A 14,426-nucleotide genomic window follows, 5' to 3' on the forward strand; every position below is an offset into this window, starting at 1 on the left:
TTTATTTATACAGGATCTGTATGTATTATTTAACATTGTCCAGATAGTTTGTATTATGACTCCATTAAGCTGATTTTATCATACCTATTGTTCCTCAGGTGAGCAATGTGGCCCATGGGCCTCTTGTTTAATATGCATTAGGATGCGACCATTGTGGCGAGCGCAGCACCTTATTAGATACACCTATGTACATTAAGTAGTATTGCGTGTTTTACCAAAAAGCTGAAAGAACATGAAACAAGAAACATGCCAAAAGCTGTCAATGTAACAGCAAACCGTGTTTTCCTTTATGTGATATGTATCCATAATCCATTTGTCAACCCTGAATTGATAAACACTACCTATCCAGTGAAACAGAGCACCTTATATGCAATATTCTGCCAGAAAATGACAAAGTTCAACAGCTAGTATGTTTCATCATTTATAAAAAATTAAAATCCAGGTAATATGCATATCTCTGATTAATGTACAATTGATCTGCACAAAACAACTACCTACTCTGAAAACTGAAGGAGTTACTCGTACGATATGGGTCCCATTTTGTCAGCCGCCCGACCGCCATTTTCACCATTTCAATAAACGGATATTTTTTTTTTAGAAAACCCGGTTAAAAAGCTGCCAAAGTGATAGCAAACTGGGATTTTTGTGTGTGAACAGTATCCATAATCCATTTATTATAAATCAACACTGTCTAACCTGTTGATTCGGTAAATAAAGTTTGCTTGATGAATATGAAAAAAAGAGCTTAAGACCAGTATAGTGGGATGTAGTTGTGAAAAAAGCATTATGTGGGAAACGAAATGATTTTCGTTGATTCAAGATAGTGTTTTATGGTGCTTTATTTAGTTCTTATATATATATATATGTGTGTGTGGTTGCTTGCTATTGTAAGTTTATTTGGTTTCCTGCAAAGACTTCTATAGGTTTCTTTGTGTGAAAAGGCGCCTCCAGTCGGCAAATAATGTTTGAAATCTTTTGATGCTTTTGGAAAAAGGCAAGCATGCATGCCAAACAGGATTTTGTATATAAATTATTGTAGAAGAAAATGGCAGTAGAAAAATATAGGATGTGTTTACGTAAAATGTGTCAATTATTGCATTTCATGGAAGGGGTTGACTGCACGTATTTTGGAGATAGATGCGTTGTCTTATTATTATAATTTGAGGAAACATCATCAGAAACCAGTGTCTGTGGTTTGAATACTTGTTCGTGATCTTTTCTTCGTAGTTTTTAGTTTTGATAAGTCAATAAATGAGTTATTTAGTAAAGATTCTTATGAAATAGTACAAACATATTATTTGGGAACAACGCTCCTGGCTAATAGAATAAATAACACCCAGAAAATTAATTAGAAAATTATGAACATATACTTGTATTGTTATAAGTTAAAAAGATATGAGATAAATGACTTTAATTGCAATCGTCCAGATGCAGGTTCATATTGAACATGCATTTGAAACAGTTTTTATTCAGAAATCGACAAAATATTCAATAAAATTATGTTGAACATTGATTCAGTGTGGTAAGTGTAAAAGGCTTTTTTTTTTATAAATAGTTATTAAATATTAAGTGCAACTGGATAGATCTAAAGGAAAGGTTATGAATCGTCAGAATAAAAATATACAACTTGTTAACATTCAATCAGTTTGATACATATATCTTTGTATGTGATATTCCACATTATTAGAAATAAATATAAAATAATCAATGCAGTGCCATCGAACTATTTGTGTTGGCACTTTCCCTTAATATCAAGTGCAGAATAAGTAATTTTAAATAGTATAAACGCTACATTATTATAAAGAATTTTTATTCATTCATTCTTTCCATTGCGCTTTTTTAATGACTTGAAACATTTTTAGGAAAACCCCCAAACACTTAGGGAATACTGAATATTTTACGTACCAGCGTGACTGAAATATTTAATCTCTTTAAAAAAAAAAAACTTTTACCCATTGATATCAGACAAGATAATGTGATGGTATTTTATTGTGTAATTACACAAGAGGATTGGAAACAAGTTATTACAACTTACGTGTTCCTCTCCTAATGATAATACATACAATATACACAATTATCATTTTTTGTTACATTTATGTACATGTTACTATTAGTTATTAACTTTATAATAGTAATATTCATAAATATGCATTTACAAAGTATTTGCAAATATATAATAAATAGTGTTGACATACAGTATAAAATAGCATTAACAAGAAAAATTAGTTACTAAATCTTCCAGGCTCTTTAATAACGTTTTGAACTGCTGAAAAAATAAAGCAGTTTGTATTATAAGACAGATTGTCACTACCCCAAAGAAGCACAGTAATATTTTTCTTGAATATCTTGAGAGACGTTGCTTCCCTAACTTCTAAATTGAGAGAATTACTACAATTGTCAATACTGTATCATGTTCCGACCTTGACATTACATTTTATCTATAATGCATTCAGAGTAAGAAATTCAGATGTGAAATAGCTTCAATGGCGGACAAAGCAATTCCCATAGCCATCATTGTTTTCATCGTCCTCTTCATCGGAAGTCTCCTATTGGTTTTCAGTTTCAGTTACGTAGAATATTATGAGGTATTATTTCAAGTTTTATTCTCATAAAGTATTCTTATTAAGTTATATTTGCATAGATTCTATTCTATACTTCCTTGTCTAACATATAATTGGCACTAAAGGTTTTGTTTCTGAAATATTATATTAATGCTTTCGTTTAATTCTCAAAGGGTAGTTTTAATCAATATGATTTACATAAATTAATTACTATCTTGCAATTTATATGAAATATAATGGCATTTAAAAATGTTTCTGAAATATTCTTTTCATAGTAATGTTAACGTTTGATTTCATTGATAGGACAACTATATAAGAAAATAAGTTGTTTAAATCAGATTGTTTCATATTTTACTTGCTTGATCCAATTAGATACTTAGCTAAAAGAGTATTTCAACCAGTTCATTGATAACATGTTACACAAATAATACATTTTCATGTATGCTTAGTAGATGCATTGTATTTGTTATAGATTCATAGTTTTTTATACTGTTGATGAATTGAGTTTTTACTCTTAATGAAAATTAATATGCCATAAATATTACAGTTTGGCTTCAGACAACAAAAGTCCACTGGGAAGATTGACAGGACAATAGTGTATACGACCGGCAGATATTTGTACGGACCGGATGTTACGTTCAAAGTGTTTCCGCTTGACGCCCATCACGTCACCCTGGCAGACGCACTGATATTTACAGCAGACAAACTAGAGGTGATTCTCAACAGTATAATACGAACAAGATCGATAGTTTTAATATAGGGGAGGGGGGGGGAGAAAATATGAACGTGGTGGATAAATTACAGGAATATAGAAGTCTAATAGTCACAATACATTTGTCTGTAGTAATCAAATTATTGAGATAAAAAAATTAAAAGTATTTTTTGTATTTACTTCGAGATTTTACATTTAAATCATCAGGATCCCTCTTAATGAACTTGAATAAAATGAAACCTAAGATATAAATGGATAGGTATAAAACAAGCTTATTTCCATTATCTACTGCATGTTCCCAGTTTCTAGGCAACGGGTAGTATTACTCTCCAGATTCTCATATTCTGTGTGTTTGTCGACTTTCGTTGTATTTGTGGGGAAATCTATAAGATTTCCATAGAAACAATCTACAAAAGATACATAACTTTCACCTGTATGCTTTGACACATCGTTTAAATGTTCGATCGTTCAATGTCGTATACGAAAGTCAGGAATAGTAACTCCCATTTACTATTTGATAAATAAATGTAGATGCAAAATAAGCAACAACAAAAGTTAACAACACTTTATCGATTAATTTGTAGAAATAACGTTGAACGATACAAATTATTCCGCAAAATTAGTACACTGTCCGTCTTAACTGAATATTATACATCTTTTGGATCGGGCGTTTTGCGATCGATTCTGACCTAGTTATTGCATGTTTTGCATGTAATAGTTGGCTCATATTTTATAATTACCATGGAGTTCATTCAACATAAACATTTTAGGTTTATTGAACGATCTAGCAGTAAGGTTTCTTGTTTAAAAACATGCATTATGCGATTCGAACGTATTATCAGCAAGATATTTGCCAATCTCAAGTTGAAAAATATATGCAAAATATGAACTTCAGTAAATTTCCATGACCTGTGGAAAATCATGCCAAAATTCTGTAAAATGAATATTTATATATGTACGTGATACCAAGGACTGGATATTTGACAAGATTTCCTTACTTTTCCTTATAAGTGAGATACAGGTCGTAACTAGCGTTTGAGTTATAATAGCCCACAAATGAATTCTTAGATAATACTACGAAGGCAGATGAAGGCAGATCAGATCAGTCTATTTTGAAAACGGCGACAGGTCACAGAACTGTCTTAATCATAGTTATGTTCAATTGAACTATGTAAAGAATTGGTTTTTTAACTCGCTTGTTGAAGTAAACTTTTCTGATCAAAATAAGTCCAGGGTCTGTCTGCATCATCGTAGACTTCTTATCTCTTCATCTTATTGCTAAAAAAAAATAAAAGATTTGAACAAATCTAAGTCAAAATTTCATTGGGTTACAGTCTTTTCAGGGTTTTTTTTAAATAAACGGTCAAATTTCTTACCAATGAGAGTTAATTAGAAATTGTTTAAAATAGGTTGGAACGATTTAAATATCATCTTCTCCTGGAACAGAAACGAGTAATTTCAAAACGTTTATAAGCTACATTTACCTTACGTATAGTAGATTCAAGTGTGCTCTTTACATGACCCTTGTAGTCTGAAATTAATTAAAGAGTCAAATCTCTGAAATAAAATTTCTGCGAAGAAGTAGGCGGCAATAACTTTTTATATTGCGGTACAATAAGCTATGATATCAAAATTGCATGAAAATATTTAGAAAATCTCAAATTATGATCAGAGTTTGGTGTCAGGTGAGCGATGCAGCTTTTGGTCCTCTTGTTATTAGGTGGCGATCACGGTCCACTTCCAATATTTCATACGTAAAGATGAGCTTCCCTTACTTCACGACAAGTTTGACTTGGATTACAGAGGTCCTATTGAATCTAGCGCTTTGGATGCTATGAAGGTTAGTCCATTTTGTAGTTTATCTAATGTTGAATCATATAACCAAAAATAGACAGCGGTGCCAAATTCATCTGAAGTGGTATGGGATACTTCGAGTAAATAATATTCAAAATGTAGCTTTTTCATATTACATGTTACAACCGTAAAATGCATTTACATTTAACAAATCTTAAAATTCTGTGGTTTTTTTAAAAATGCATTCAGTCGGTTTCGAACAAATGACTTACAGATTTAAATCTGGTCCTTAACTAATTGCACTATGTTAGTTTAAACTTTATTTCATTTTGAATTGTACATCAATATAAACAATAAATAATGCAAACAGGATTCGGAAACAAGTTGTTACAACTTATATTAATCCGTTTCCTTAAATTGACTTTCAACTATTAAAAACGATAGTTGCCCTTGCTGAATGGCAAGTATATTAGGAACAACAAATGAAAAAAAAGATGGAATTGATGGAAAAATTTAACAAAAAAAATGAAAAGGGAAAAATATGATAGAAAATATACAGAGAGAGATATCATAACTTGAATTAACATTAAAAGTGACCGAGTAATAAACAGTCGTACGATGCAAAAATAACAAAATCGACAATACGGTAGCAAGTGGAATTAAGTTACAAATCGTTTAGTAGCAGAAATAAATTGATGTACATGTTTGAAAATGTTTGTATTATAGGAATAGTTTCTATCTGGGTCGCCAAATAACAGAATGTTTAAAGTGACCGGTCTTAATGGGTCAATGAATTTTTTCCTTGCATCAGTGTATAGAGGACATTCTAATAAAAAGTGTATTGTTGTTTCAATTTGTCCACAGGCACAATTAGGATTATCTATTATATGTTTTTTGGATAAATGCGAATTAAGTATACTACAATTGAGTCTAAGTCGTGTGTGTAAGATCTGTTCTGTGCGCTTACCAAATAGAAAGTGTCTTGGGGTTTTACAACAGTTTGAGTTAAGCACACGTTTCAAATTGGATACTGAAGGATTTTCTTGGACACTTATCGGAAGATCGTTCCAAAGCTTTGTAGTGGACGGTAGAAAAGATTGTGAATAGTGGTTTGTATTAGATTTTCGTTGAGTAATGCAGTGCGATATTCTTGTGGGATAATGATGTGTTTCACTGATTCTTAAGGGGATTAGAGAAGATAGATAATCTGGAGCACTTCTATGGACCATGGTGTGGAATTTGATTTGTTTATGTTTTTGTCTACGATTGTGTAGAGTGTCCCATCCAACCTCTCGGTACAGATCATTTAAACTTACGAGTTTTGTCGCACCTGAGACTATGCGAGCTGCCTCAATACTATGTTAGAAGAAAAACAATTAAAAATTCAATTTAATTTTATTATTGAGATAAAAAAAACACCAGTATTTCACAAAAAAGCCGTGTCTCATACTTCATTAATATTTCCCATCCGTCACTGCATTTCTTATTTTGATTCAACAAATCAAACCATGCAAATAAAGAACTATTGTTATCGGGCCTCACAGGGTTCTACATCAGCGTACACAACCCGGAATCTGGTAGATAACCGGAAGTTACTGGAGCAGACCATCTATAAGGCCATCAGGGAGCGACTAGGGGGCATGTGTTGCCGGCCAAACTGTTCATCGTATGCACACGGTGCAGTATCGTTCTGAAAATAAATTAATTTCCTATAACGTCGATTATGCATTAAGTAATTCGCTTCAAAGTAGTAGAAAAAGAGCAAAGGATAAATGCCCTTAGATAACCTTATTTTTTACTTGTACACAATTTTTCATGTACAGACTGCCAAAAAAAAATGTTTATACAACTATCATATTTCAGCATGTCCCCCCAATTGCAAAGCCATAAAATCGTGCACAAACGAAGATAAGGGATACTTTGTGGATGTGAAGTTTTTCCAGCTTGGACAGGTGATCATACCTAGCTCTGTACAGGAACGGTATATGAAAGCACTGACCCTGAAGGAGGAGTCTGACAGGGAAAATCTTGTACAGGAAGCCAAGGTGGTGCGCAAAACTACTAATGCCATGGTAATCTAACTATTCTCATGTTAACATGTGTAGCTTACTCAGACTGATATCTACATCTTTTATCTATTTCATATGAATAAAATTTATCTAGTTTATTTTATTATGTCATACTGCATAATTTTTATTTTTATTGATACTACAGGTTCAGCAAATCAGGAATACGGCGGAGGAAATTCGAAATAATGGCACAATAGAGGCGAATTTGTTAACTGCTGTAGCTCAGGCTAATTACAGTACAGTATTAGAGATCGCCCGGTCTGACGGACTGAAGCAGATCTTTCATGACCTTGGCTTTACACAACAAGAATACAAAAATAGTTTCAACTATCTACGGACATTACGAGGGATGCCCTCTGCTCATTTTACTCTTGATTTCCAGCAAAGAATCGTTGGAAATATCTAATTATTGTGTATAAATTAGTTTTTGTAACGTTGGAGTATCCTTATGCAAATTAATATTAATTATAATATAACTGATTTATATCTGTATATGTTTTCAAAAAGAGAGGGTACGTGTTTTTGATCTGTTCCATCTCTTTGGTCATTCTGAATTTCCCTACGGAATTTTCCTTCGTTGGTTTTTACGACCAACACAGGAGCGGATTATAAACATTGAACAGAAAAAACGTAAATTTATTTATTGTACAATATGTTAACTTATTTAACTATATGTGTAAAATGTAGACGTTTTCATATATAATTATAATTATGAAACTTTTGCACAAAATAAAATAAATTAATGGTCCTTATTTTCCAGAATGGCATATTTTAAACAAAACTAAGAGAAATACATATACATACCTACAAGTTAATGTTTACAATATCGTCATAGGTATTGATTATTTTTGCCGCATAACAATTGGTGGCCACATCAATTCTTTCTTGTTTCTACATGTAATCTACACTTTTCCATCCTTCGTGATATGCGCCATTAATTTACAAGACGTCTATTACAATTCTTTGTTAATAATGGGAAATACAGATATATTTAGTCTTAACTTTATTTACTTGAATTATTATAAGAAATATACTCGATAGTAACAAATTCCATACGAAAAGCGGAAACTGTGACATCCCTTTTTAACTTATATATAGTCTCAGTAGCTATCGAATTTATATACGTTGGATAGGCCTAGTTTTATATCCATAACTCTCAGTGTATCAAGGTCTGCATTGAGTTACATTTGAATTAAGAAGACTCGGTGGTCGTAACCATTTTTAGACTGCATCTATCTCCTTTAGATGAGCTCTATATAAAATATACAAAAATACCCAAATTTAAAAGGAAAAAATATATGAATTTTTTTTTACTGAATGAAAGTTTATATCAGGAGCGTATATATACTAACTAGTATGTATACATACGTACAGGTCTGTTTATATCAAAATAAATCATATCTCTAATTTTAGAATCTATGTAGATCTGATGGTTCATTTATTGACCGCCCAGTCTCCTTAAAACGTATACAATGTAATCTTATATGTATTTCACACACTGAGGAAACGGCCGACTTTATTAGATATGGCCAGAAATTAGTCCTGACTTTTACCCAATGGTAATAGCTATAATCTATTGGTGACAAGAGGGAACATAGGTGACGAGCCTTTTTCTGTTTAGCAGGGGGTCTTATTTTATTTGGTTACAATGGTAACAGCTATATTCTCCTGGTGACAAAGGGTAACAGCGGTGACAGTCATTTTCATGATTTACAAGGGGGGGGGGGGGGGCTTTTTTTAAATTGGTTACATTGGTAACATTGGTTACAATGGTTACCTAACCTTAAAATAACCCTAACCCTAATTGGTTCCTAATCCTAAACTAACCCTAACCCCTAACCCTAATCCTAACCCTAACCCAAACCTAACTCTCTTTTTTAACCAATGTTACCAGTAACCACTGTAACATGTCACAAGTACATCAAAGTTTGAAAATCATTCATAATCAAACATTTTTACCGATGTAACCAATGTTACTGGCTACAAATAGAAAGGGGTAAAAGTCAGGACTAATTTCTGGCCATACATGTATATGGACTTTATACGGGTGTTGTATCTACATTATAGAGGGGAGGATTATTTGTTTTTTTAATTAGCTTTACATTTCGAAACATAACTTGTATATATGTGTATTTGCGCGACTCGGCGAGCGATGGCTACAGAATGAAGATAGCTACGTGTAAAGAAATACCCGACATGTGACGGATTGATCCACTTGCTTAACAACTAAGCCTCTGTTCTACTTGGATGGTCATCGATTCGTTACGTTTAAAAATACGGACTGTCGGCTCTACTATTTCGAAATGCACGAAATGTGTATCTGAATAAGACATAGATAACCAGGAAATACCGAGTGTTTACGCAATTGCTGAATTAATAAGGATATATTTACTATAGTTGGTCTGTTCGTTTGGGGGATTATTTGCATCCTGTTGTGAGGATAGTCTCTAACTATGACGGACGATAATAAGTGCTTTTTCATCGTCGCGGTCGCTATTGGAATCCCGGTTCTATTAATAGTGATCTTGGTTCCTGTTAGTTTTTCTGGACTGGAATATTATGAGGTAGGTATGTGATTGGGTTACTGAAACACATTATAACCGAGAACATTAAATTTTGTAATGAACAAAACATCGTGAGAGCTAGGTTCATTCAACGTATAGCTATTTAAACCATTGTCAATGAAATGAATCAGGTCGTGTCTCTATTTTCAAGGCATAGTAAATAAACAACTCTGTTGACATTTCCCACTGGGAATACGTCTCTGGTTGGACTTGAGTACGTTGTAGGAAATAACCGTGGTATTGACTCTTAGCGTAAACACACGATATATTGGAAACGCGGTTTTAAAATATTCAATATAAAGCTAGGTAAAGTATTTGTTTACTCGCCCAACACATTAGAGTTGAAAAGGTAAAATTGAGAAGAGTTTTTATGAAAAATAATAATATTAGAAGAGTAATTTTGTTAAATTTTAAATGTAAATGGTCCAAATACAACGTACATGTATTGTTGAAACCATCCAATGGAAAGGAAACACCTCGCTATCCTGAATCCGGCTGTGTCGCGATACACGGGTTGCAGGAAAGGCGAAACATCTATTTCAACTAAAATAAACTAGAAGGTGAATATTCAGTGGCACATGCTTGTTATCGTCTAATAAAGAATCGACAGGCACGATTGGCATCGATATCTGATCATTCTTTTCAAAATTGGGGGTTGCACAGACATATTTTCCAGAAAAAAATGACTAGCATCGCAAAGATTGAGTATGTAAAATAAATTAACAGTTCACTAAAATTTAATTTTTTTTATTGTATATCTGAAAAAGGTGAAGGTAAATGAGAAAATGAAGTTACCCCCTGTAATCAGAACCTTTCATTGTTGTGGTTTTTTTTTTAAGCTTGTGAGGGAACGAAATATGTAATTCATTTTGGTTTTGAACGAAATTTTGATGTAAAACTTACCTACCATCATGTTTTGACATTATCTTTGTTAGAATCAAAGTCAAGACAAATCATTTTCATTCTATGGGTACCATTACACATTTTCCCTGTGATCACGTACTGATTCTCGTTATAACTAGTTTATTACTCACCTTTTGTTCCAGTACGGGTTCAAGCGACAAAAGTCCACAGGAACCGTGGATAAAACTGAGGTATACACCACCGGTAAACACTTCGTGGGACCCGATGTGGAGTTTAAAACCTTTAACTCAGACGCACATTTTGTGACACTGAGCGATGTAGCGATTTTTACCGCTGACAAACTAGAGGTTAGTATAGATCTACCTACTTTGAATCATCTTTTAGCGTCAACTCATTATCAATACAAAAAATGTGATATGAGGATTTCAAAAGTGATACAATCACGTCAAAATTTACAAATCTTTAAGGTATAATTAAATGCATATGCTAGCACTAAAAGTATTAACTTACTACTAACCTCATTTTGTAAGTACCAAAAGTATACAATAGCCCAAAACGTTTACTCTGTATATAATATATATTGATGATTTAAAAAAAAATACATCGGGTTATAGATATAACCTTTTTTTTTTAATGATAGGAAATCATTTAAAATTAAAAGAATTTTTGTAGTTGGTATACCTTATTTTGACAGGTGAAAATGACCGCCTATCTCCAGTACTTCCTCCGGAAGGACGAACTGGTGCTCCTCCATGACGCCTACGACACGGATTACAAGGACATCATCAAAAACAGCGCGCTGGACGCTCTCAAGGTTAACTTATATTTTAATTGAAGGTTACTTATAATTAGTTTGATCGAAACAATATAATTCATGTCAATGATCTCCTTTAATGAACAGTGTACTAAACATTTGGATTTCGGGGGATTTGGAATCCTTGTCGAATTAACTCTTATAAGATATCACAAAAATCGATACTGTCTTCGTTATTTTGCCTGACAAACATTTTGAAAGAAAATACAAAGCAATATTTACGGATGTTAAGAAATCAATATATTCAGAAATAAAAAAAACTCTACTTTAAAAGAAAGGTTGCAAAGAACAAAATGTTGACTTAACCAACTTATCTCAACTACTGGTGCGGGTAATTATCTGATTTCATGGAAATGGGAATGATATCGCATGTAGTATAATCGCATAAAATTTTTGTCTAAGAAATTGGGTATTTTGCAACTTCCTAAACTGCGTCTCTGACTGTCAATATTGTTAATTGTTTTTTACATGTTTTGCCCGTAAATAAAATTTTACTTTTAAATGTGTTTGAATTTTGAAGGGTGCGACTACGGGGTACAATACAAGAGAACTTGTTGCAAACCGAAAGATTATGGAGGATAACATTTATAAAGCGGTCAGTCAGAGACTCGGGGGCACCTGCTGTCGATCAGACTGTACCGCTTACAAGTATGGTAAGTTAACAGCAGATAACAAAATCACAAACAAACTTTTATAAAGTCATGTTACAAAAGATTTTAAATGTAGGACTATCTTATAAAACTCTAATTTCAACAAGATTCTTCAATTATATAAGAGAAATGTTTGATTACATGATTGATGAGCCGTGGTTGATCTACCTTTTCCCTTCTGATTCCGTTAGCATGTCCCACCGGCTGTAAGACAACCTGCACCTCCGCGGACAAAGGCTATTACGTGGACGTGAAGTATTTCCATCTTGGCTCCATCACTATCCCTAACGATGTCCAGAGTCAGTACATGAAGGCACTGACCCTGCAGGAAGAGGCTGACCGGGAGAAGCTGCTACAGGACGCGCAGGTTGTCAGGAAAAACACCACGGCAATGGTAGGATCAGTGTGGTCGAAGGCAAACAGTCACTTGCTAATACTTTATATTTTTTGATTGTCAATGGGGTACTGTAGTAGTTTTATAGAGGTTGATTTTATCATATTTTCCAGTTTTATTTTAGTTCAATCTAATCACGGCTGAGATTCATGTCGGTTTAACCGTTTTTGGACTTGCACTTTAACGTTTAGAGATACGTTGAAGGCTTCCATCGAAACGTCATGTTGTAAATTTTGAATTTAGAGGATGGGTGTAAATACTCAATTTTACAATGTGACCACAAGAAAACTTTTTCATCTTGTAAAGTTTGTACTTACGTCTACCCAGGAAATTCAAATTTTCAAATGGTACGTATACCAAGCCGAGCCGAATCTCAGCTGTGCTCAAAGTTAATCCTTATGTCTTCGGCATAATAGAGAATAACTGTGTATGCTGTTAGGCATTGTATTAGTCAACTGACTGAAAGCCCCTAGAGACTTTCTCTCTCTTTCTCTCTTTCTATATTGGCTGACATTTACAACAATGACTTGTATCATTATTTTCATATTTGGGAAAATGTCTTTATTAGTTTATATTGAAGTAATTTTGATTTTTAATTCATGACTTTTTTCGTATCATGAGTCTCACCTTTGTATAATATACTTAAGATATTAGTATGTGTGTGTGTATATTAAGTTGTTATTAAAATTTGCATCAAGTCGTTAAATAGCCATTGACAAAGATTATTTGTTGAAGGACTGTCAGTGGAATACCTTTGCCAATATTTGGAATAGATTTTAGACTGTATAATGGTTAAACATGTACATGTACTTTAAAAAAAAGGGTTAACCAAGTCTTTATTTGAATGACAAGTAGTTTAAATTCAATAGGTTTATATCAATTAATCTAAAAATATTTTTGTGAATAATTATACTGTATAATCTAACAATAAATAGGTACAACTTATCAAAAATGAGGCCCTGGAAATTCGAGAAAACGGTACAGCCATTGCAAACCTGATTACGGTGACGTCACAGGCCAACTACACCGCCTCACTGGAAACAGCGCGGTCTGATGGACTGAAGCAAGTCTTCACTACTCTAGGGTTCACTCAACAACAATATAAGAACAGCTTTGATTATTTGAAAACCCTTCGAGGATTGGACAAGGCTCATCTCACAGTGGACTTCCAGCAGAGAATTGTGGGAAATTTATAGTATCAAAATTAATTTACATTTTCCATTTATTTGTATAATATATCATGATTAATCTATAGCTATTCATCTTTGTACTAGCTCATTGTAACTCATTTTACTGTCATTTATTTATTTATAAACCCACAAAAGCTTACTTTGATTGATATTTTAACTCGGACTTTTCTTCTAATCAATGTACATCGAATCAATGTATTGTAATCATGAACGATTGACGAGTATTTTAAGTAAAGGTATTGGCATATTGGTTTAGAGAAAAATCTAGTATATATACCGGTTTTTGATTAGAACATCAATATCATGACGGAATATAGAAAATGTACATTAGACCTCTTATTTACACAACTTCGGGCAAGATTTTTAAAAATGTTTAATGCCAATGTGAACATATGTATGACAATGTCAATTTTTTGCTGATAACGTATAAATACTGATATTTACCTATTACTTTATGTTTGTTGTACAATGCATTATATTTTGTGTATGTAAATTGTTAGTTGGTTTCTCTTTTCTGTGTCTCCCTTATTATACTCAGGTAAAAATTCAACTTCTCCGAAAACAGAAAAGGAGTCCAACTGTTGAAGATCGACGAAATTTATGTTAATAAATTGTTAGTAAATATTCATTCTCTGTTCCTTACATGCCTTAATGATTATTAAAGTATCACTAAAGTAAATATAGTATTAATTTGTAGTATAAAACGTAACATTTTAAAAAGAAAGTTTCTAGATAAAATTTTATCTGTAACAATAAAACAAAAAACAATTTAACTTATACTTTTGTGTCTTTACTTTTTATTTCATGTCAATAA

At 32.8% G+C, this 14,426-nt stretch overlaps 2 protein-coding genes and 1 long non-coding RNA gene across 3 annotated transcripts; 2 read left to right on the plus strand and 1 right to left on the minus strand.

Moving 5' to 3' along the window:
* Positions 1 to 2,270: 2,270 nt before the first annotated feature.
* Positions 2,271 to 7,875, plus strand: LOC109617694 (uncharacterized). Its single transcript, XM_034448225.2, has 6 exons — positions 2,271 to 2,585; positions 3,109 to 3,273; positions 4,994 to 5,113; positions 6,612 to 6,744; positions 6,931 to 7,139; positions 7,282 to 7,875. The coding sequence occupies exons 1-6, from the start codon at positions 2,484 to 2,486 to the stop codon at positions 7,540 to 7,542; spliced, it is 990 nt and encodes a 329-aa protein (XP_034304116.2). The 5' UTR covers positions 2,271 to 2,483; the 3' UTR covers positions 7,543 to 7,875.
* LOC136272757 (uncharacterized) lies at positions 6,618 to 10,855 on the minus strand. The gene is made up of 3 exons (XR_010710818.1): positions 10,735 to 10,855; positions 10,141 to 10,243; positions 6,618 to 6,757 (listed from the first exon to the last, which is right to left on the minus strand). It is a non-coding gene; the product is annotated as an uncharacterized lncRNA (long non-coding RNA).
* Positions 9,349 to 14,385, plus strand: LOC105320792 (uncharacterized). The gene is made up of 6 exons (XM_011418863.4): positions 9,349 to 9,700; positions 10,747 to 10,911; positions 11,259 to 11,378; positions 11,899 to 12,031; positions 12,220 to 12,422; positions 13,358 to 14,385. Exons 1-6 carry the CDS (start codon positions 9,590 to 9,592, stop codon positions 13,616 to 13,618), a joined length of 993 nt encoding a protein of 330 aa, XP_011417165.2. The 5' UTR covers positions 9,349 to 9,589; the 3' UTR covers positions 13,619 to 14,385.
* The last annotated feature ends 41 nt before the right edge of the window (positions 14,386 to 14,426 follow it).

Source organism: Magallana gigas, chromosome 2, assembly GCF_963853765.1.
Source record: "Magallana gigas chromosome 2, xbMagGiga1.1, whole genome shotgun sequence".
Classification (NCBI taxonomy): Eukaryota; Metazoa; Mollusca; class Bivalvia; order Ostreida; family Ostreidae; genus Magallana; species Magallana gigas.